At 42.4% G+C, this 24,067-nt stretch overlaps 1 protein-coding gene across 1 annotated transcript in view; it reads right to left on the reverse strand.

Moving 5' to 3' along the window:
* Window positions 1-7,481: 7,481 nt before the first annotated feature.
* Window positions 7,482-24,067, reverse strand: part of LOC138516972 (zinc finger protein 268-like) — a 68,864-nt gene continuing 52,278 nt past the window's right edge. Inside the window, exon 2 of the mRNA XM_069632457.1 lies at window positions 7,482-11,826. Coding sequence (XP_069488558.1) covers window positions 8,733-10,862 — 2,130 coding nt within the window. The 5' untranslated portion in view covers window positions 10,863-11,826 and the 3' untranslated portion in view covers window positions 7,482-8,732. The remainder of the gene's footprint in view (window positions 11,827-24,067) is intronic.

A 24,067-nucleotide genomic window follows, 5' to 3' on the forward strand; every position in this document is an offset into this window, starting at 1 on the left:
TGTGAATGTATTATTTTATTGTGGCGTATTGTTTAGTTGCATTTCTTTTCAATTGTGTTTTTAACTTGTTTTTCAGTAATACATTATATGCATCTACAATATGGGTGAATTTACATTACGCACGTGCTTGTTGTTTGAACATCCTTATATGGTAGAGCGTATGTATAGTGAGCATGTGGACATTTTGTAAAATTACCCATGTGCCTGTCGTTCAACCTGCATGTACAATGCTGTGTAAGGACAGTGAGCATGCGCACGTCCTAATGTAAGTTATGCATGTGATTGTAAAAGTAATGAATTATACATTTCGATCTGCAGGTGCATAGTTGTATCTTTATGCACAGGTTTTACAGAATTTTTTTTTAGATCCATATGATGATTACCAGTGCTGAAGTTATAAGCTGTGTATTTAACGTGTATGGTTTAACACGTGAAATATGTTCCAGGTATTATATATATGTTTTGTTTTCCAATGTAGGGAAAGGCCGTGTTGATAAGTGGCGACTTCTGGATTTTCTGGATTCGACATTATGTGAGACAAGTGCTGAATCTTCTACCATTTAAACATGTGATTGTGGAATAGCATGGTGTAGTATCCTGGATTTTGTGATTGATTGTATGTGTGAGTGTTTCTTCAGCTACACTAGAGTGGAAGAGGATGAAATGTCACATCACAGATAGAGGTGGCAGCAGTGAGAAAGATTATGTGGCAGTACAGAGAGAGTAACACAGCAAAGACAAGTAAAGCCTAAATGAGAAAGAGCATCAAGATTGAAAAAAGTAAATACAATAAAAGAGAAAGCAATTTAAAGAGAACTTAAGTGAAGAAATGTAAAGCAACATGGCAAGAGAGGATTCAGTAGAAAGAGTCAGCAACAGAGTACACTGAACAGCAACAAAGGAATAGGAGGTGTTTAAAGCATGAGAGAGAGAATTCAATGAAAGAGACAGCAATAGAGTACAAGACATAGCAACAAAGCAATAGAAAGAGGGGTCCAGAGCATGAGATAGAGGGGATTCAAAAGAAAGAGCCAGCAATAGAGTACACGACATAGCAACAATGCAATGGCAGGGGTTCCAAGCATGAGAGAGCGGATTTAATAGAATCAGCAATACAATACAAGAAATAGACACAAACCCATAGGAAGGGTTCAAAGCATGTGGGGGTAGATCTCTGTCCTCGGCTGGGGCCTCCCTCTGGAACAGCCTCCATGCCTCTCTCAAACTTGTGCAGGACCACCTAATGTTCCGGAAGCAACTCAAGACCTTCCTTTGCGCTTCAGCTTTCTGTCACTCTCTCCCTTGCTGATGTCTCCAACTGCTGCGGATACTGGTTTCCTGGCCACCCACTCAACTTTCAGGTCCTGGCTCCTGCATGACCAGTTGCCCTTGCACTGCCTCCGTTCCTCCCAACCACTTAAGGGAATGTATCTGCAACCCTACAGTCTGCTAACTCTCTGCACTTATGAGCCATGTCCCCTCAGCACTTAGGAGTTACTTGTACTCTCTGTCCCCCTCGCACCCACCCTGGGATTTCTCCCCATCCATCCCCCTGGCAATTATGCGATCTCAATGACACAAGTCCTAGTAGGATCATTGTTTTTTTTCTCCTTCTGTCCTTACTTCCTTATCATATCATGTTCATTTTTGGATGCATGCCACCATCCATTCTTTCAGTGACTCCAGTCCATTTATGAGACTGGCCTGGTCCTGCTCCATGAATTCCAATTTATTTTGGCTCAACATGGGCTATATATCATATTTTTCAACACACCATTAAAAGTCAAAATGAAAGTAGTTTTCCTGTTGATAGGGTACATCTAACCAATGAGGGGAATAATCTATTTGTAGTCAATATAATTGCTTGGGTTTTATGTTTTGTATTGTATACAGCATATATTGTTTTAAAAATAAAATATGCATTTCCATGCTTTGGTGTATGTTGTAATATTAACACAGTGGGGGCATTAGTGTATGTTGTGCCTGGCAAGGATAATGTTGGCTGAATATTGTTACTTGAATAATGCATTTCCTTGCTTTACTGTATGTTGTATTGTGTGTGTATTGTGTAGGCAGCTGGAGTGTGGGAGGTGATATGTACACCGTGGGTGACATATATATGCAGTGTTGGTGAGTGTGTATGTTTGCTGCTTATTGTTGCTTCAATTAAGTACTTCCTTGCTTTGTTGCATGTTGTAATGTGTATGCATGGGGGATGTGAGCATATGTTGTGTGTGATTTTTAATTTTTATTTTATTTTTATTATTTAAAGCACGGACCTAGCTCCAGAGCAGCGAGGCGCTAAACAGAGTGAGGGCTGGCATCTATTAACGGTAGCGGTGTACTGTGAGGTCTGTGCATTCGTACGATCGATTAGAATTAGCCAATGGTCAGGTATCGCTTAAAGAGACATGTTTTGAGAGATTTGCAAAATTGGAGAATGATGGGGACATTCTGAGCCGATATTGGGATCAAGTTCCAAAGAGTGCGTGTAGGACAATTGAAGGGCAGTTTGTGGGCCCTGTCTTTGTGGACGAGTTGTGATTCAAGCCGATTGGTAGATTTGCTGCATGAGGAGCGTGTGCTAACAGAAATGTGGAGCTTAGCCATCAGGTACGCTGGTGTGCTACTCATGACTGCTTTCTGGATGATGGCAATGATAATGTTGACTGCATATATTTGCTTTAATTATCCATTTCCTTGCTTTAGTGTATGTTATAATGTTTACACAGTGCCAGGGTGTATCTTGTGATATGTACACCATTGGGGACATGAATACGCAATTTTGGTCAGTGCGTATGTTAGCTGCATATTGCTGCTTTAATTAAGTATTTCCTTGCTTTAATGTACATTGTAATGTGTACGCAGTGGGGGAGTGAACTTATGTTGTATGTGGAAATGATAATGTTGCAGCATATTGTTGCTTGAATTATGTATTTCCTTGCTTTAGTGTATGTTGTAATATTTAGGCAGTGGGGGTGTGAGCATATGTTGTGTCTGGCAATGATCATTTATTTATTTATTTGTATTTGTAAAGCGCACGAGCAGCCCGCAGGCATGCAGGCGCTGTTGTAGAGATGGTCCTATATGCACATATTTGGCTTGGTTACCAGGTATAATTAGTTCTTGGTTACATTGAGCTTGAAAACAGTGTTGCCTTAGTTACATGTGGAGATATTGGTACAGGAGACATGCATTACCTCTTGGTTACAGAGTTGGCTGCATATTGTTGCTTGAATTATGCATATCTTTGCTTTGATGTATGTTATAATTTGTACGCAGTGGGGGTGTGAGCGTTTGCTGTATGTGTCAATGATAACGTTGGCTGCATATTGTTGCTTGAATTGTATATTTCCTTGCTTTATTGTGTGTTGTAATATTTACGAAGTGGGGGTGTGAGTGTATGCCGTGTCTGGCAATGATAATGTTGGCTGCATATTGTTGTTTGAATTGTATATTTCCTTGCTTTATTGTGTGTTGTAATATTTACGCAGTGGGGGTGTAAGCATATGTAGTGTCTGGCAATGATAAGGTTGGCTGATTAAGTTATGTACTTCCTTACTTTGATGTTTGATATTAGTAATAGGTGAGCACCCTCATTGATTTTTTCAGGGTGCTACCTACCTTCCAAACTTAGTGATTCCATACCATTGCCTCCTGTGGCTTTTTGACAGGCACCCCATTAAACTTGACAGGAGTGGGTTGATCTCCAAAAGTAGGAAAGGCTTGCCTCCCCCTCGCCTAGTGGCGTAACTTTGCCATGGATCCCAGGATGAAGATCTGGGCAGGTACGCTCTTTTGTTTTATGACCTTTGCCCTTATCAAAGAGATGAAATGGAGTCAATTTTTCGCTCCCTCATGAAGAGTGTGATAGGACGTTCCTCAGATCATTAAGAGAAATCTTTCGGTGAACCTCATCTATTTTGGACCCCTGGTGGAGGCACATTGCCAGGGAACATCTGTCCTCTTCTTCAGAGATGGTGTCTTTCCCAATTGAGGAGGAATGAGACTGTCTGATGGTTCTGATCCTCTTTCACTTTACTCTCCCATGATGTTCCTCTCTCAGAGTCCCTCTGAGAGTGCATTAGGGAGACCAAGTGGGATTTATTTGTGCCTTCTTTGTTTAGGCAAAGGAGAGCGTGGGATGGGCACTGACTCTGTGGATGAGGAGTCCTCAATGTGACGTCTCTCAACAGTGCGTCTACCCTGAGGTGTGAAGAAGAACAATGTCAGTGGATAACTGGGAGCTATACTGTATCCATCTTTTTTAAACCACAGCAGATCCAGGCCTCTGTCATTATTATGGGGTACACCGGAAGCAAATAATGGCAGACCTGAGGGCCCCAATAATGCAGCATGCAGAACTAATCCATTTACCTTCAGACACTAAGGTGATGTTCTCCATCACATGCTAAAGTTGCTGTTCTATCGACAGCATTCTATTGCGTGTTAATATGGGCGTCTGCACAAGAGGCGTGGAAAGTGTGATCTTCTGTCCCTATGCCTTCTGGCTTATACCCATCACTTGGCACTCAAAGAGGCACTTACATTGTGTCACAGATGGCTTCTAGAATCTCAAGAATCGAAAAGATGGTAAAATTGTTTTTATCAATTTAGACAGATCTGACTAACTTGTTTCCCTTCCAGTCCCTCTAGCTCCCTCTAACCTGGCACAGTATTCCCTATCATCCAGGGTGACTTAGAAGCATTAGAGATTGGTAACTCCTACAATTTAAGCTCTCCAATCCTTAAGCTGAAGGATGACGTCTTATCTATCTGACTCCCTCCTGGACTTCCCAATGAATGTTGATGGAAGCGATGTGCAAAATGGTGCCTGGTTTTCCAGATACACTATCTCATTCCTCTCCCAGATATTGCACCTCAATACTCTATTCGTCATTTTCCTCCCAAGTCCCATCTTCTGGCCTCTTATTCTATCCAGTCTCCTCACTCCCCTCTATCCCTATCTCTCCATCCCCCACCTCCTGTTCTCACTGTCTCCTTCCACTGCGCTTCTCTTCTGTTCCGCTCCCTTTCCCATTTTATGCTCCCTCTCTCCCTCCCCCACCTCCTGCTCCCTCTCTCCCTCTTCAGCCCTGTGATCTTCTCACATGCTTCCTCTGTCCTTACATCTTCCCTCCTCCACCAACACTATTTCGTTTCTCTCACTGCCCCATTCTTTCTCTCTGCCAGCCTTCCTCCTTTACCCCCTCTTCCTGATATTGCATGAATGATGACTGTAATTTATTGCAGAAGGAGGATCATAGAATTAATCAGGATAAATCTCCATAAGGAAACAGCCCCTTGGATTTCAAAGGATGTCACAAGTATGTCAGAGAAAATAACTAGAATAACCGGGAGTATACCTCAGAGGCAAGGCGCTGGTCTTGGAAGCAAGACAACATAGAGCAGTATAGGTTTCATACCCGGTACCATGCTTAGAGACTGAAATCCGGCATGAAGCACAATATAAAAAGGCAATTTTAATGAATTTTTAATTCGTAAGATGATGTAAAAGCAAATAGTATTTTGCACAATATATTTTTCACAGAGGAAACATCTGAAGTGCGAAACAAATACACATATAGGGCCTCATTACACGGATGGCGTTAAGGGTTTACCGGTACCGGTAAATCCTTACCGCCTTACTACGAGGTCCCTTTGCGGGTTGGGGAATTTGACGCCTGCTTTTTGCAGGCGTTAAAAACCAACCCGCAAAGGGACCCAGGGAGCTAATTACGGTACCGCAATTTGCGGTACCGTAATTAGCGCCTTCACCATTCCCATTATGCCCTATGGGGCAAAAATGGGAATGGGGAAGGGCAATGGTGGAAGGGGGAATTACCGCCCCGCCAAGCTTGGAATGGGGCGGTAATTCCCCTTTCCGCCAAGGCGGTGCCGGTATTTTACCGGCATGAACCATGGCGCTAATAGCGCCATGGTTTTCCGCCATCCGTGTAATGAGGCCCATAGGCTTTGTTCTGTTTTACTCATTCACCAATCTTCAATTGTTTTTAATAACTGAGAGTTTGTTCTTACTTTCTCCTTTCATTTAGCTTCCTCTCTACCTGTGGTGTTCCCCAGGGGTCTAACCTCTTGCCCTGACTTTTCAACCAATACCTGGCAACTCTTGCACACTGCATTGCCATTTTCTGCTCAAATTTCCAGTGCTACGCTGACGACACTCATTTTCAGGCTGCCCTCTTCCACCTCCTCCCCCTCTCTCATCTCTGATTGCCTAACTGCCATTCAAGATTGGTGCGCAGCCAATGATCTTTGTCTGAATGCCAGCAAGACGGAGATCCTCCTCATCGGCACACCTTCACCATTGTTTCCCCTCACTCTCTGGCCGGTCTCCCTTGGCCCTCCTCCTACCCACACCTGCGAGGCTAAGAACCTTGGGGTCATCTTTGACTCCTCCCTTTCCTTCTCCGCCCACATCTCTGAGGTCTCTAAAAAGTCAAATTTCCGACTGCACCTCCTCAGAGGTACTCTGCCTTTCCTCTCCCTCTCCTTCCCCCAGAAGCTCATGGTATCTCAAGCTCTGGTTCTCTCTAGCTTGGACTATTGTAACAGCCTCTTTCTAAATCTACCTGCCTCTACTCTCTGCAACTAATCCAGAACAGGACTGCAAGACTTGTCCTTGGGCTCAAGCCCTGGGATCGTATCTCTCCAGCTCTGAAATGTCTTCACTGGCTCCCAGTGGATGCAAGGATTAAATTCAAAACCCTCTGCATTGTCCACAAGTCTTTCTGGGGCCTGGGTCCAAAATACCTTCAGCTATCCCTCCGCAAATACCTCCCCTCTCGAGCTCTTCGCACCTCTACCTCCAACTCCTTCAGGGTCAGTCGTTTTTCTAAGAAACGAGCTGGGGGTAGATCTCTGTCTTCGGCTGGGGCCTCCCTCTGGAACATCCTCCCTGCCACTCTAAAACTTGAGAACCATCTCCGGTTCTGGAAGCACCTCAAGACCTTCCTCTTTTCTTCTGCCTTCGCTCCCCCTCTCCCCTGCTGATCTGTTTTCTCTTGGCACCGTGCACCTGGCCACCCTCTGTCTTTTGGGCCCAGGTACCTGCTCATCCTGTCACCCTCCCGCACTGCCTCCGGGCCACCCCTTGCACTGGGGTCTTTATCTGTACCCATACAGCCCCCCCTTTTTCTTCCTGCACTTATCGGACCTACCCTGTCTGCTGCCTTAAACCTAGCACTTGCAAATTGCTGGCTGCATTACCACTGTTGCCTTTATTATTTATTTATTGTTATTTATCTGTTTCTCCTCTGTTTCGCACTTTCCACCTCTCCCCCTTCCATGCACTTTTCCCCTCCCCGCTCTCCCATGCACGTGCTCGTTCTCAATGTCACTGGGCCTAGTAAGATCGCTGTTTTGTTCTCCCCTGTTCCCCTCCCTTGCCTTGTCGCGCTCTGAAACACTTGTGTATGAGCGCGATAGAAATAAAATATCAATCCATCAAAAAAAAACAGTGAGATATGCTCAGTTTAATAAAAAATTGAGAAAGCATTTCATTTGTGAGATAGCAATAACACAAATATATAGTTCAATGAATTATTGAACTTGTAACATCTGTACCACAGAAAGACCTTACAACAGGACAAACCAAATAATGACACGTTCCTTTTTTCCATACATAAATCACACTTTGCATAGTGCCTGTCTGATGATAAGGTTTAGTAACTCTACTCTCCAAAAACAGCAGGGCCCCGTGCAGGAGACCTTGTAAGTTGTTGATGTTTTGGGTGTCAGAGTCATCAGTATCAACACCTACTATGAATCCCCCCATATGGCCATAAGCCACAGATTTGCTTGAAAGGTCTGACATTTAGAACATGTATATGGCCTCGCCCTGTGGAATTTGTTTGTCTTTTTTTGGGGGGTGATTTTTTAATGGACTAAGTTTGTAAATGAAAGTCTCATCAAATTGAGAACATGTATATGATTTTGCCCCATGGTGATTCATCTAATGTAGTTCTATGGCATGCTGTTGCTTGAAAGCCTTATTACAATCAGAACATGCATATGGTATCTCCCCAGTGTGAGTTCTCTGGTGTGACAATAGCTAACATTTCTGCTTGAGAGACTTATTACATTCATAACATGTATATTACCCCAGTGTGATTTCTCTGATGTATCACAAGTTCAGACTTTTGCTTGAAAGAATTACCACATTCAGAACATGTATAGGGGTTCATCCCAGTGTGATTTCTCTGATGTATCACAAAGGTACTCTTCTGCTTAAACAACTTATTAAACGGGTCACAGGACTGAAACAACACTATTGGCAGTTTGGGATGACATCCTGAGGGCAGCTGATGAGGGGCTCTGAGTATGTTGATCATGTTGGGTTTGTCAGCATCCTTTACATGGTCGACTTTTATCTATTATTGATGAGACTTCTTGAAGTAGCCCAGGTGTCAAGGCTGCCTTGAAATGTTATCTTCCTTTTAAAAAAAATCAGACTCAAGTAGGAAGGTTTATTACTCGGAAGCTCTCCCAGTATTGAGTGAAGTTCCACAGGGATCATCGTTCTCAGGACAGTGATGACATTTTCTCTAGGTTTAACCTGAAATGCCATCCACATGCAGTTGACACGCAAATGTGTGATGACACCCCAGTGTAATTTCTCTGATGCATCACAAGGGCACTCTTCTGCTTGAAAGACTTATCACATTCAGAACATGTATATGGTTTCCCCCCAGTGTGAATTTACTGATGTCTCACAAGGGCTCTCTTCTGCTTGAAAGATTTACCACATTCAGAACATGTATATATGGTTTCCCCCCAGTGTAATTTCTCTGATGTATCACAAGGGCACTCTTCTGCTTGAAAGTCTTACCACATTCCAAGCATGTATATGGTTTTACCCCGCTGTGAATTTTCTGATGTCTCACAAGGGCACTCTTCTGCTTGAAAGACTTACCACATTCAGAACATGTATATGGTTTCTCCCCAGTGTGAGTTCTCTGGTGTGCCACTAGATCACACTTCTGCTTGAAACACTTATCACATTCAGAACATGTATGTGGTTTCTCCCAAGTTTTCTCCTCAGTGTGGATTTTCTGATGTCTTACAAGGGCACTCTTCTGCGTGAAAGACTTACAACATTCAGAACAAGTATATGGTTTCTCCCCAGTGTGAGTTCTCTGGTGTTCCAATAGAGTACTCTTCTGCTTAAAAGACTTATTACATTCAGAACATGTATATGGTTTTACCCCAGTGTGATTTCTCTGATGTACCACAAGTTCAACCTTGTACTTGAAAGACTTATTACATTCAGAACAAGCATATGGTTTCTCCCCAGTGTGAGTTCTCTGGTGTGCCACTAGATCATACTTCTGCTTGAAACACTTATCACATTCAGAACATGCATAGGGTTTCACCCCAGTGTGGATTTTCTGATGTCTCACAAGGGCACTCGTCTGCTTGAAAGACTTATCACATTCAGAACAAGTATATGGTTTCTCCCCAGTGTGAGTTCTCTGGTGTTCCAATAGAGTACCCTTCTGCGCAAAAAACTTATTACATTCAGAACATGCATATGGTTTCTCCCCAGTGTGAGTTCTCCGGTGTGCCAATAGAGTACTCTTCTGCTTAAAAGACTTATTACATTCAGAACACGTATATGGTTTTACCCCAGTGTGAGTTCTCTGATGTATCACAAGTTCAACCTTGTACTTGAAAGACTTATTACATTCAGAACAAGCATATGGTTTCTCCCCAGTGTGAGTTCTCTGGTGTGCCACTAGATCATACTTCTGCTTGAAACACTTATCACATTCAGAACATGCATAGGGTTTCACCCCAGTGTGGATTTTCTGATGTCTCACAAGGGCACTCGTCTGCTTGAAAGACTTATCACATTCAGAACAAGTATATGGTTTCTCCCCAGTGTGAGTTCTCCGGTGTGCCAATAGAGTACTCTTCTGCTTAAAAGACTTATTACATTCAGAACATGCATATGGTTTTACCCCAGTGTGATTTCTCTGATGTACCACAAGTTCAACCTTGTACTTGAAAGACTTATTACATTCAGAACAAGCATATGGTTTCTCCCCAGTGTGAGTTCTCTGGTGTGCCACTAGATCATACTTCTGCTTGAAACACTTATCACATTCAGAACATGCATAGGGTTTCACCCCAGTGTGGATTTTCTGATGTCTCACAAGGGCACTCGTCTGCTTGAAAGACTTATCACATTCAGAACAAGTATATGGTTTCTCCCCAGTGTGAGTTCTCCGGTGTGCCAATAGAGTACTCTTCTGCTTAAAAGACTTATTACATTCAGAACATGCATATGGTTTCTCCCCAGTGTGAGTTCTCTGGTGTTCCAATAGAGTACTCTTCTGCTTAAAAGACTTATTACATTCAGAACATGTATATGGTTTCTCCCCAGTGTGATTTCTGTGATGAACCAATAGATTACCCTTCTGCCTAAAAGACTTATCACATTCAGAACATGCATATGGTTTCTCTCCAGTGTGAGTTCTCTGGTGTGCCAATAGATTACCCTTCTGCTTAAAAGACTTATTACATTCAGAGCATGTATATGGCTTTACACCATTGATAGTTCTCTGAAGTAGCAATAGATTACCTGTTTCTTTCAAAGCCTTGTCACATTCACACCCTTTATGTTCTGTTTCTTCAGTGTGACATCTCTGATGTTGACATATATGTACTGTTTCCTTGAAAGTTGTTTCACATTCAGAAAATTCAAAAAGTACCTCCATTGTTAAGATGTTATTTTTAAATAGTAATTTCTTTGTAAGATGCTCCTGATCAAATTTGGTATATTCATATAACAATCTGAATGTCTTGGATGGTCTCAAGATGTCAGGTGCATTTTGCATGAATGTCACGAGTAAACCTGAATTCTCAGCCACAGCAGGTAATCTGAAAATAGAAGAAAGCTTCAACAGGGGTGCTAATGATTCTGAAGCATTGAGTCAATGAAAATAGAAGAAAGCTTCAGCAGGGGTGCTATTGATTCTGAAGCATTGAGTCAATGAAAATAGAAGAAAGCTTAAGCAGGGGTGCTATTGATTCTGAAGCATCAAGTCAAAACATAGTGTTAAGCACCTTCCACATGTAGCGCACCAGTGTGTTGCCTTAGACAACATTTTTGTAAAGAGAGTTTTCATTTTCTTTCTTCCCTCCAAAATAAAATCAGTGGTCCACCATTAGATGACTGTATGTTCCGGAATACTCAATCTCAGTGCACTTGTATGGTTGTATTCCTTTGTGGCTCATAGGAACTGTCATTAGATGGCCATTTGTATTGAATGTTTGGGTTGTCAGTGCATTTACAAGGTGCTTCTTGTTAGCCTCTCAGTGTATTCTTAAAAGTCTTGTGTTCACTTTTACAGAGGAGGCTGTATCCAATTTGGTCCATTTATATAGGCTCTCTCATGTTATATCTCTTGTGTGGACATTCCCATATCAAGTTACTTATCTCTACATCAATGAATGCTACATTGAGCATATTTGTGTGGCCTTATCTGCATACATAACGTGATGACTCAAAACACCCTCTAGTGGTAATCATATGGTTTGTAGACAGATGACCTCCCTATTGATTGGTATTAACTGGGTATAGGAACCAGATCGTTGAAAATCGTTAAAAACTGTAGTCTTTTTTAGTGAAATATCTGCAGAGTCTGTGAAATATCTGCCCCATGGTAAGCAGCTATAATTTGGGAGTGACCATGTCATGAACAAGACAACTTTCCCAAGGCTCAGCGATCCGTGGAAATGTTTCTCATACAAAATCTTTTAAAAACATTTCACTGTCGTCCATGATTGCTGTTATTTGCCCTGTTTGAAGAAACAAGAAAAACAGGATTAGTCTTCCATAAGTGACAAATATATAATTCTCGTTTGAAATAGCATATGTGAAGAGCAAAAAGGCATCTTATCACTATAGAAAACGGGTTTGATAACATCCTGCAATACTATTGAAATGTATAGAGGACACTGAGTTAAATGAGTAGCCTAACTTGGCCTCAATCTCATGAAAAGCATTAACACAGAAATTAAAACATGTGTGACCCACAGCCAGGATTAGCACAGTGTGGTGAAGTGGGGTCTCTGTAGTCTGAGAAATGGCTAACCTGTCTGTCGGTCATTGCTGGTTGTGGTCAGATGACTGGCTCTACGATGCACGGAAAGGATGGCAGGCCAGGCACACAGAATAAAGTAAAGCTTGATGACAGTTAGCTGATGAAAATGTGGAGAATGGCCTTTTTGATATCTCCATACCTGCAAAGCAACCCTACTTCCTGGAATCTCCCACACTCTGACTTTGTGAGAAGAAAGCAACACATTCTAGGGGGAGTAATCAACAAATTCCGCCCACCGGTTAGAAGGCACGCCATAGGTCAAGAGGAATGAGTGGAGACAGAGAAACACACGTGTCAGACACAGAGCCTTTAGCAGAGGAGGTGACAGTGGGCCATGGAGCAGGGATGGAGAGCACGGGAGGAAGCGCATTATCAGAGATGTAGTGCAGACATCCCGATTAACTAAAATGGCTAACGATGCACGGGGAGGGAAACAAGTCGGAAGTGCTGAAACAGTGGAAAGAAGTCTAACACAGGGGCATGCTGGGGCTAGAAAATTAGACTTTCCCCAAGGAGTGAAAGTGGTACGCGGCAAGTGAGCAACCAAGCAATGAAGCATTTATTGAGTTACATTTCTAACATGACACAGGGAAAAGGGCATGGCACTGAGAAGCAGCAATAGAACCTTAATAAATTGTTTTCCTTTAGCTGTAATCCTTTCATTCCCAAAAGTTTTGCAAGAATTACTAACAGAGCAAGAGTCAGTGTCTGATGGAGAGACTAGGTCTGCCATTCTATGATGGAGAATCTGGGAAGGCAAAGCAAAGATGAACTAGTAAAGATATTAACAGCCAGTGTTTAGGAACATTAAAAAGAGAACAGAAGACAACCAGAGACTTTGCGGTTAAGCATTACAAGAAGCCGTCAAGGAGAGAAAGTACCTAAAAGGTAGAAAGAGAGCAAGAGATTTTATGAGAAGAAATATTACCAAAAAGATGATGGGTGGAATGTTTTGAATAAATCTAATACACTAGCACGGTTCTGGGGAACCTTCTACACCAATGTTTTTGAGGCCCATCTGCGCCATTGCAAAACGGGTGCAGTCATTTGCAAATCAGTCAGTACTGTCACCAGCGGCAGCAGCCCAGCCTGTACTGCTTGGCTAGGTCCTCTCTGCATGGAAACACAAGCATCCCCACCGATGCTTCGGCCTTGTTGGGCCTCATCAGTGAGGTGCATCTTGATTCCCTATGACGCAGTGAGATGGTGGGACCAAACTGGATTTGCATATTGTCTTTCCCCTTTGTAATGGTTTGGCAGATTAAAAAACAATGGTTTGAATGGTTGCCCAAAGCTGTGCCGGAGTTTAAGAGGAATACAAACACTCTAGCCATCGCCTTTTCTTTTGCCAATGAGAAGAAATATGTTCATGTATTAAGTTTGATTTGAATCTTATATGAGCGAGTTTTCAATGGCGGTCATCCTCCACAGAAGACACCAAGATAAGTGTGACCCACTGACAGTCACCCACTGAAAGTCTAATGGAAACACCAAAATAGGTTTTTCAGGAGCACATTGTCACCACGCACACTGCTATTGCAAACTTTATGTGGAATTGGTTACTGATTAAAAGAAAGGTTTCACACTATAGTGTCATGGGCAGCATGGTGTTGCTTTAGTTGTTTTGACACAGCATACACCATAAACCAATAGCATACTACAGAAAAGAGTTAGTCCCAGGTGCTGTGGCAATGCTGCCCTGCTTAAGATCAGAGGCATCCACGGCACTGGTGTTATGCTAGTTCACTCTGTTCTGCCCGGCGGGGGGTAAGAGCAACAGGTAAAACACCATAACATTTCAGAATATCCCTTCATAATAGTAGAACTAGCGTTGGCTTTAAAAGGCTGGGAGAATGTAGTGACTTGAAGGGAATGAGCAAGTATTGTGATCCATGCTTAAAGGGCAGTCTAGACTGTAAAACGTAGAGTAGCACGAGTAGTGCTGACATCATAACAAGTATTTTCAAAGCACTTTAATGCTTAAATTATCTCCTAAAGGCCTATATTTGCATTATATTGAAAAGCTGTTGCATAGCAAGAGGAATTTAATAGCAGTGTCACAAACACATAATGAGAAGTGTGTTTCTGTTTTAACATACGTTCACTACTGTAACCAGTTAATATAGCAAAGCTGTAAGCAGCTTGATAGCTTAATCATACAATACATGCATTCAAACACGCTTACATATGTAGTTTTGAGCAAGTCAGTACATTTACCCTATATGCATACATAGAATAATAATATTCATTATTGTGTTATAGTCCAAAATCAAACTTTACACAAAATCTTAACATATCAAGAGTAAATATCAGAGACTAAAAACATCAACAATTACATATCTATTTACTGCTTAAACCAGTCTTTATTTCTAAAAAAATTCATACTAGTAAATACATTGTTAATAAACTTCCTTAAACACAGCCTAAAAATATTCAAGTGATTGATCACCCCAAAGGACCAAAAATATGAAGATGAGATTTTCTCATGTGGACATTTGTTTGTCTATATGTTTTTTAATTTACAGCCAAACACAATACAAGACTGTCTGGGAGGAGGTAGAGTGCCTCATTACGAGTCCGGCAATAGCAGTGCCGGTAAAACCGGCAGGCTGCCGCCGGACTCGTGCATTTTTCGGGCACCTGGCTCCACGGAAACACATGGGTATTATGGCCCCGGCGTTCCTGGAAGTCAGGCGCTGGAAAAATGGTAATCCCCATTTCCACTTGAGTCCTATAGGACTCAATGGGAATGGGGATGAGGGAAGCACCAGTACCATTAGTAACGGTGCAGGTGCTTCCCGGAAAGTCTGCAGGCGGGTACCGTCCCGCCCGCCAGGCCTGACATGCAGACTCAGAGTATGCCGGTCCGGTAACAACGTTGTTACCGGACCGCCACACTCGTAATGAGGCCCTTGAGCATGGTGTCCCAAAAACCATCTGTTTTAAATTGCCTCATTTATTTCTTTTTATTTTATTTATTGCCTTTGTTACACACCCAGACCTTTAGGTATCACGGCGTAGGTTACATGAAGCAGGCTTAACTGGTTACACGAGGGATTGCAAGCATTACATGATTACAGTAGAATGCTGGAGGTCTCAGAACAGGTATGGCTTAGGAATGTAGCTCCAGCGGTCAGGGAGGCTAGTGCAGAGGGGAGTGGAGCTAGGGTGGAGGGGAGCTAAGAGGTCAGAGGTGGTCACCCGGTTAGAATTTGTTAAAGAGCCAAGTTTTGACCAGGCTCTTGAACTGTTGATGGGAATGCTAATTTCTGATAAATGTTGGAATGAAGTACCATATTTAGGAGCGACAACTGGGAAGCTAACAGCCCCTGCTCTGGTGTTCTTAGACCTAGGGACCTAGAAATGGGTGCTGGATCCAGATCTGAGTGTTCTCGTAGACTTTTTTAGAGAGACAGTGTTGTTTAGATAGAATGGGGCTACATTGGAAATACAATTGTGAGTCTTAAATAGAATTCTAGCTTTGATTGGGAGCGAATGTGTCTCCCTCCTTGTGTGAGAGATGTGCTTGTTTCTTTTTATACCATAGTTGTGTATTAAGCCGCCCAGATTACACATATAATGGCTCCAGCGCTATGAATTCCGTAAAAACAGGTAGCACTGTCTCAGTTTGCTGGCAAATTTTACAATTGCGACAATAACTTGCATCGTGACCCACATGTAACTGAGCACCTTGGATGGATAATAGAGGAAATTGATTTGTAAGAAGCAAAAGTATCAACTGTCTGACTGCCGGTTCAGGGCATAACAGTAAGTAGGGTTGGATTTTCCTATAACAGTGCTACGGCCTTATAACTCTTTAGTTTGGACAGATTATTGTAGTAATTATATCAATCCCACCTGTTGAATCGTTTTTCAAAAGCTGCCTTCAATACGTTATATGACTTTTCCGGTTCAAATCATGGGTGCCATAATTACTGTCCCTCCATTTAGTTTCCTAGTTTTCATTTAAACCGAGTTTTGCCAATAAACAGCATACTGGATTTGTATTAGATTTTATATAAAAACAATCCTCTTACATGTAGGGCCATTCCCTGAAGGGAAGTCAGCCCTAACTCTATTCGAATATATTCTACGGGGCAGGCTGGTACCATTCCTAACACCATTCGCCAGAAATATCCCTCCATCGTATTCAGCCATCTGAGATTGTGCATGGCTAATGCTTCTAGGCATATGCTAAGGCCGGGCAAAGAGATTGTTAAGATAAAGCAACTACACCCACATAAGAAAACTCAGCATATTGTATTGCAAATATCCATAACTGTAAGGGGAGTAATTTGGCCTTTCTGATCTTAACCTCAACTATGCGCTTATAATTGGAAGTGGTGCATAATTCAAGTCCCAGATAAGGGTAACTGGTGACACAGTCAATCGTACCCATGTGAGTGGTCATTCTTACTCTATTGACCTGCTTCCCAGGGATTAACATTATATTATTATATGATATTTATAACGCACCTGTACACAAGTGTTTCTAGGCATGACAAGGAGGGAGGAAACAAAGGGAAACAAAACAACGATCTTACTAAACCTTGTGTTATTCAGATTTCTTGTGTTAATCACATCAGCACCTCTGCTCATCGGCACACCTAGTCAGCTCTTCAACATATTCCCCATTCCAGTATATGTGTGATCAAACATAACCAGGCCGTCAGCGTACAAGATAGCACCCATGGGGCCCAAGCTTTGGTGGACAACTCACTTTTTGTAGTAAACGCTGAGGTAAATCAGCCAGATACTGATTAAATAACAGGGGTGCCAAGACACATCCTTGCTTGACTCCCCCGTTGATCTGCACTGGGGAGGTAACCATTTCTGCACTGTCCAATCGAAACACACGCCCAATTGTAATGTAATTTGATGAGAATTTGCAACAATCAGCGCGGATAGCCAAGGTTGCTCAGCTTTGACCATAACATTGCTCTGTTTACATGGTCAAAGGCAGATTTAAAATTAATGAATGTGGTGTATAAAGCAGCACCGTCGCTGCTTCATGCCCTATTGTGCGAAACCTTAGGGTATTCTCCCAGGCAGTCCTTGGACATCGCTATTCAGGTGGCCTGGGAAGGGCTGACATTCTCAACCCCCGACCCTGGGAGAGGACGAGCAAGAGAGGATCACCTGGATGGGGGAGCCTGGGGTTGTGCTCAGGGAAATATCCCAGGTGAGATGCGGTATGGCACCACAGAGGAAGGAGAGGAGGACAAACTCCCTAAGATCTTTATAGGTTTTAATACATCTGCCTCGTTTCCTTCCATTAAAGCTCTCCTGCCCACATCCAACAACCCCTCCATACATAATCAACCCTCAAAGGTCCCAAACCCGGTAACACCCAAAAAGTATATATCACAGAATCCCTGTTTCCTATCCAGATACTACCAGTCATTCCTCACCTTGTTATTTTCCGAAAACCCAGTCTGCTCTGACAACACACTACTATTCCCACAATTCCCCATATTCAGGTCACAATAAGAACTCTGGTCATTCTCGTTTGTTTCTTAATCCCCCCCACCCATTTCACCCTCCCGAAAATAACTTTTCTCCATTCTACCCCGTAGGATACTCAAAAATCCTACCACCCTCTTTTTCCAACACAACACGTCCATGGAGAACTGTTTAAAAAGACATTAAGATTTGTGAGAAGGAGAAAAGCCAATGTGAACTCGATAGAGGGAGGCTGAAAGATTTGAGAGGTGTCAACACCCAGAAGAGGGGGCACCCCGGGGTGAAATCTTCACCCAAAGTAAAGATACTAAGGATATTTGCAGACCTAATCCAGAAGAAGAGATTGCAGGGGTGGAAAGTCGTCACCCCAAGGTGATATAGAAAAAGCCATAGTGAACCCGACGGAGGGAGGCTGAAAGTAAAGAGGGGTCAGCGCCCGGAAGAGGGGGACTGAGAGGTGAAGTATCCTCACCCTAAGTAAAGCAAGGAAACAAACTTTTACTTTATTGAAAGAACTTTTGTTTTGTTATTTGAATATGTCAGGTCCTCGAAGGCAAGAGACATTGAAATGAAAAGAGACTTGGTCATCAACGGCCCTGATAGCTGAAACGGAACTGTCATCTCGTGCTGAGAGAGCTCGAGTGTGCGCTGTGCTCCATGATCCCACCTAACCCCGTACTTAAAACGTAGGGAAGGGAGACCCAGGCTTCCGCATCCTGACATATTATCTGTGAACCCTAATTTCTTTCTTCATAATTCTATCCCACACTCTTTGTATTAGTTGTAATGTTTGGCAATAGGTTTCTTAGTGTAGGCCCTTTTATATTTGATACAACGCCACTAGGACTGCCTTATTTTTCATTTGCTGGTCGACGCTTGCTCCCATCTTAGATTTAGGTTTAGACTAGGCATTTTTCCAACCCGCATACAGTTTAATAAACACCCTTGAACTGTGATCACTTGTGTCCGTCTTTACTGTTGCCACCATGAGTTCCTTACACTATGCATTAAGGAATCTAGTGCTCTGATATTGTGGACGGTAGAAGAACCGGGCCGAAGGCCTGCCTGGAATGGGCATAGAATCATCTTATCTTCTACCCATTTGAGCAACTCCCTAAGGAACAAGGTATCAAAGAGCATGCCGGTGACGTCCAACATGGACAGCAGTCTGTAGTTGTTTACGTTCATCCTGTCACCTTTTTATATACGGGGCGCAGTACAGACTGCTGCCATTAGGACGGCACTTTACCTTCACAGCAACCCTTAGAGAATAACAAATACATTATATAAGCCCAATTGCCCAGGTCGTTCTTAAGGACAGCATTAGCTAGCCCATTCAGGGCAGGTGCTTTGGAATTCTTCAATTGTTGTTTCAATCACTTCCAGTGGCCATATTGAACATATCCCAGTATCTTCACCCGGCACTATCAACTCATCACAGACTTTTTCTCTAATGTATGCCCTCCAAGAAAAACAAGATATAGGGTTTATCAATTGTTTGACATTGTCGCCCTTCGCCTTTACAAGTAGTTTCCAAATAGCCCATGTGTCACATTCCCTTAAAAAATCCACAAGCCTTTCCCAGTTTGTCTTAAAGATATTTGCCTTATAGTGTTTTACCCCGGCCCTGTATTTCTTGTTAATTCTTTTTATTTCCCCAACAACAAACACTATCAGTCCCTGGGGCAATGCCTCTTGTCAGCCATAATAGCGCTATGTTTTTCACGCTTGGCATTTCATATGTTTATGTCAACCACAGTTATGGCCTGGGTTCCACTGACCATGTTAGGTCCCACATCTTTTGCTCCCACTGTGTATGTGATCTGGTGGAGCCGTTCTTCTATCTCATTAGCACTCATATCATTTAACTCACATCAACCTGACATTCCTTGGTCCAACGTGACTGAACAAATTTTGTAAATTTTAGCGTTGGTCTAAATGAGTTGGTTGCTTGGACTATTCGGGATCAAGTTACCACACTTCACCCAATTTCTTCACATTCAAATAATATCTGATATAAGCATGGCATGATCGGTATAATCCTTAGGCAAAACATTGAGGGCATTTACAATCTCCAATCGGCAATTATTGCCAGCAAATGTTTCCAATGTGGCTTTCTTACGACCATTAACCAGATTGGGTACAAATCTCTGAAGACATTCCCTAGCATTGTCGTATTTTGTCTCCTCCCTAAGGTGCACTTTTGGGTCAGAAATGTCATTAGTACCTTGCTTCCCTTTACAATGTGCGCATCATTTTGATGGCTTTACGAATTCAATTTTTTGATCGAGAACATAGCCCACATATTTCAGGGAAGCCTGGTGTTGACGTATCAGGGTAGCTGTTTCCGGTAGGCAGAAGTGTATCCAAGATACTTTTCTTGGCACTGTGACCAGAGGCTCTACAAAATCAAAGTCACATGAACTATAAAGTCTCAGAGATGGTATTTTATAAAATAGATCCAGCAACAATGAGAGATTTAAATTCTGCTTGTCTTCAGATGCTTTGACCGGCATGATGGTAAATATTTTTGAGTCGAGTTCTTGTACTGCCAGGTTCTCATCCTTACACTTATGTTGCTCGTCTTGGAGTATACGGTTGTGTTCCTCAGTGCGTATATTGAATCTCTCCAAAACTGACAAAACTGAAGCCGGTCGTGGCCCCCCTAATTGTATGGTTATGTGCATTTGCAGGTGCTACTGATTGAACTTCCCCATCATCCTTAACCAACCAACTGGTCAGGGTGCCAACATTTTGAGCAGATCTCCTCTTCCGGCGCGCTTCTCTTTTCCATCGCTTTTTTACTTTGCCAGTGAGGCGATCTTATTGTGGAGTTTAGGGGTTGGCTGATCTCGTTAACAGCAATTCCTGTTGTATTTTCTTGTTTTTAAAGCTGCTACCCCACAAACACTTTGCAACCGTTGTTGTTTACATGTAGGGTAGGTTGCTGGGGATACTAGTCCTTCGTCATTTAAGTAACCCACCTCTACATCAGTTTGATAGATAATAGTCAAGGGCCATTCCACCTCATCTACCTGTGGCTATTCACGCCCAGATATAACAATTTTTTCACCAACAGACTCGAACAACTGCAGTAAGACTTCCCCTTGATGCTTTAGACCGTCGTGTATAGTGCCACAAAGTTTTAATAATATTTTGATTGCAAAATTAAGCGCTCCAAATCTCACAGTTATCGTAGGGTCTTCTCCAGAGTGATAATGAATTTAATGCACCTAGAAGGAGGAGGGGGGTGGTGTAATCTCCATAATACCATCTTGGGGCTTTTCGGAGAGTCTTTGTTGAGATCCAGTCTTGGTCAGTTCATCAGCTTCATCACTTATTGCAGTAATTGCTGGTGGTTCTGCAATCGCTGTGAAAGTAGCACTTGTTAGAATGCTGTCCTGGAGTGCATAACAGAGTTATTATCATAGTTATTTATACTCGCGTGCAAGCTGCCTATTTCCTCTAAAACAGAGATTGTATGCAGCAGTCTTTCCAAATTAGTGTCCTTTGTGCTGTAAAACGTGGTAATTTTACCGCGCTTGCTTTCAGCTGACAGCTGCATCATGTTTCTTTGGCCTACATTCTCTGTTGATTTTGTGCCACTTCCTGCTGCCTATCCACTATGATTGAGACATATGCATGACATTTATCCGACCGAAGGTCATATGGCTTGGCCATCCGGGAGAGATGTGCTTTAGCTCCATTAGTGGCTTTACCCGGCATATGAAAAACTGGGTGGGGAGGGGTAATTTATTCACCAGTTATTCTCAGCGTATCATTAGATAGACCACATAAGAAGGCTTGCCGCGAACCAAAGTAGACCTTATGTCCAAAGGGGGTGTACCTCACCACTGCAGACCTCCAAAGACCCGAAGACCACTTTAACTCCACTTGCGGTCTGTGCCTCGCTAGGTCTGCCTTCTTATGCTGTGTTGATCGTGATTATGCATCTCCCAGTCTGAAAAACAGCCACTGAAAACAACTCTCCACTTGAACAAGACCCAAAGACCACTTTAGCTCCACTTGCGGTCTGCATACATATAACAGATAGAATGAGTAGGTAGTGAAACAAATCCACTTCATTTTCTATGTCAGAGGAATAAACAGCACTTTGCTTAAGAGCTAAGACAAACAACTTGTGATGTTGGGTCCTTGAATTAGGGACATTTCGAGCCTGTAGATAATTTGGCTTAAAGCTATTCAAGATAAATCATCCAGAAGCCAAAACTTGATAATTCGGCAGCAAACGGAAGCGAGGTACCAACCATCTTGTTTATCTTTATCCTAAGAAGAATAGGGAGGTAATTTTAAGTCGGAGTCAGAAGCAAGGGAATTTGCCCGCCCAGTGACAGCATTTATGGTACAGGGATTCCCAAGCAAGGGGACTCTATACATATGCTGCTTGCCCAAACGCCAGGGCTGTTTATGCTGAAGCCATGACAGAGGTTGCAGTTGGAGCTACACCTTAAAGGCATTCTTAAAGCAACAGAACAAAAGGAGGGGGAGCATTACCAGTCGGGTAATACCCCCAGGGCGAGAGTAACATAGCCACAGCTGGATTACCCAACGGTAATTTCTCCGCCATCCTTCGAGGGTTCTATTGCTATTAGTACCCCAGCACATTGTACCAGGGTATTAATAGTATTTTTTCTCGAGTTGGGAAACGGCTTGGAAAGCGTTTTGCAACTTGGAAAATAAAATGTTCGCCATGGATCGGGGAGAAGGGGCAACATGTAGTCCCTTCTCCACTTCTATGGCAGCCATGAAAAAGATTTAAAAAATGTAAACAAAGAAAAATGGCCGCAATGGAACATAGTGAAAGGACTACACACTGTCCCTTTTCTCTTTCCATGGCAGCCATGAAAAAGATATAAAAAATGGAAACAATGAAAATGGCCGCCATGGAAAAGAACGAAGGGACTATGTGTAGTCCCTTCTCCCTTTCCATGGTGGCCAGTTAGAGATCAGGAATGATTAGCGATGCACGTGTCGCACAGAAATACAGCAGGAAGCCTTTGTGGGGCTGGTAACGACACAGCGAGGGCCAAACAGATCGATTGTTCCAAACAGATTATCCCTCACTGGATACGATTATACTTTCTTTAGGATGCAATAGGATTTAGCTTTGTAGAGCAATGTGCAATTTTGATCCGTGGATGCTATGATTTTGTGCTTTGCATTTTATATTTTGGCATATATATTGAGAAGCATACGATTGCTTTATTGATTTAAGCTTTTAGTTTAGTTTGGAAATTAGATGATAGGTTTCAGTGCCTTTATACAATAGTGCTTCAGTGAAATGATGATTGTGATTTGACTTTAGAAGTGCTGCATCTTTCCTTAAGGACATGATAGAGGATGGACAGGGAATTTTGAATTGGTTAATGTGAATTAAGCCCAAGATGAGAGTATTGATAACATTTTTGTTAAAGAAAAGTGACTTGTTATCTACCAAGCAGATTTGTTTGAACCTTAGGTTGAACTAGCGAGAAGAACTGAGGTACATGGAAGATGGCAAATGTGTGGAACTGGGTCTACTGTCTTGGTGGGCCCAATACCTGAAGAGAAATCTCTTTGCATATAGGAAGGTGATTAATATGGAAAAACCTATATTGGGCACTTATTTGGGAGAAATGTTATATGGCGGGTGTAATGTCTTTCTACAGAATTATAGAAGTGTTGTAACCATTTTATGGAAGGGACAGACATCTTGGTACAGATACTCATGCAATTATGAAGAAGAAAATTGAACAATGGGATGTGATAGAAGATTTGGACGATCTAGATAGAATCAAGATATATTGCAACAACGAGCTTCCCTATACTCCAATGAAGGACATTAGACTCTAGTTGAGCAGACGTTTCGTAAACTGCCTACCGACACTGGAAATAATTGGTCCCACTCTAGAATTCCAAAAGAATTATGGAAGTGCAGACTGTGTTAATCAGACTTTAATGAGACTCTCCAACATGTGGTTATGGATTGTACTTTGGCAGCTGTGGATCGAATAACCTTTTTAGGGCCCTTTGTGCATTCGCTTACGGCAGTCGTTGCTTCAGATGTTTGGAATAGACTCACGTTTCACTTATTTTAGCGCTAATACAATTTTTGATAAAGATTTTTAATGACCTTCAGCAAGTGATAATTAGTGGTGGAGATAGAAGATATATTTTGAGTTTAGATATATGGTAATTGAACAATGGAGGTTTTACAAATGTATAAGATGAATGTTTGCTGATTGCATGGTGACTTGGTGTATATTGTATGCATTTTATATTTGACATTATTTTGTTTATGCATTTGTATTGAATGCATTGTGTAAAGGTATCATGTCTAGAACAAACACAAATAATTATTTAAAAAAAATGTTTTTAAAACAATGGGCCTCATTACGAGGAAGGCGTCGTGGAATGAACGGTGCCGGTATGAGACTGGCACTGTTCATTCCGGGCCACCACATTAAGAGGTC

Source organism: Ambystoma mexicanum, chromosome 6q (assembly GCF_040938575.1).
Source record: "Ambystoma mexicanum isolate Mex_15411 chromosome 6q, UKY_AmexF1_1, whole genome shotgun sequence".
In the NCBI taxonomy this organism is placed as follows: domain Eukaryota; kingdom Metazoa; phylum Chordata; class Amphibia; order Caudata; family Ambystomatidae; genus Ambystoma; species Ambystoma mexicanum.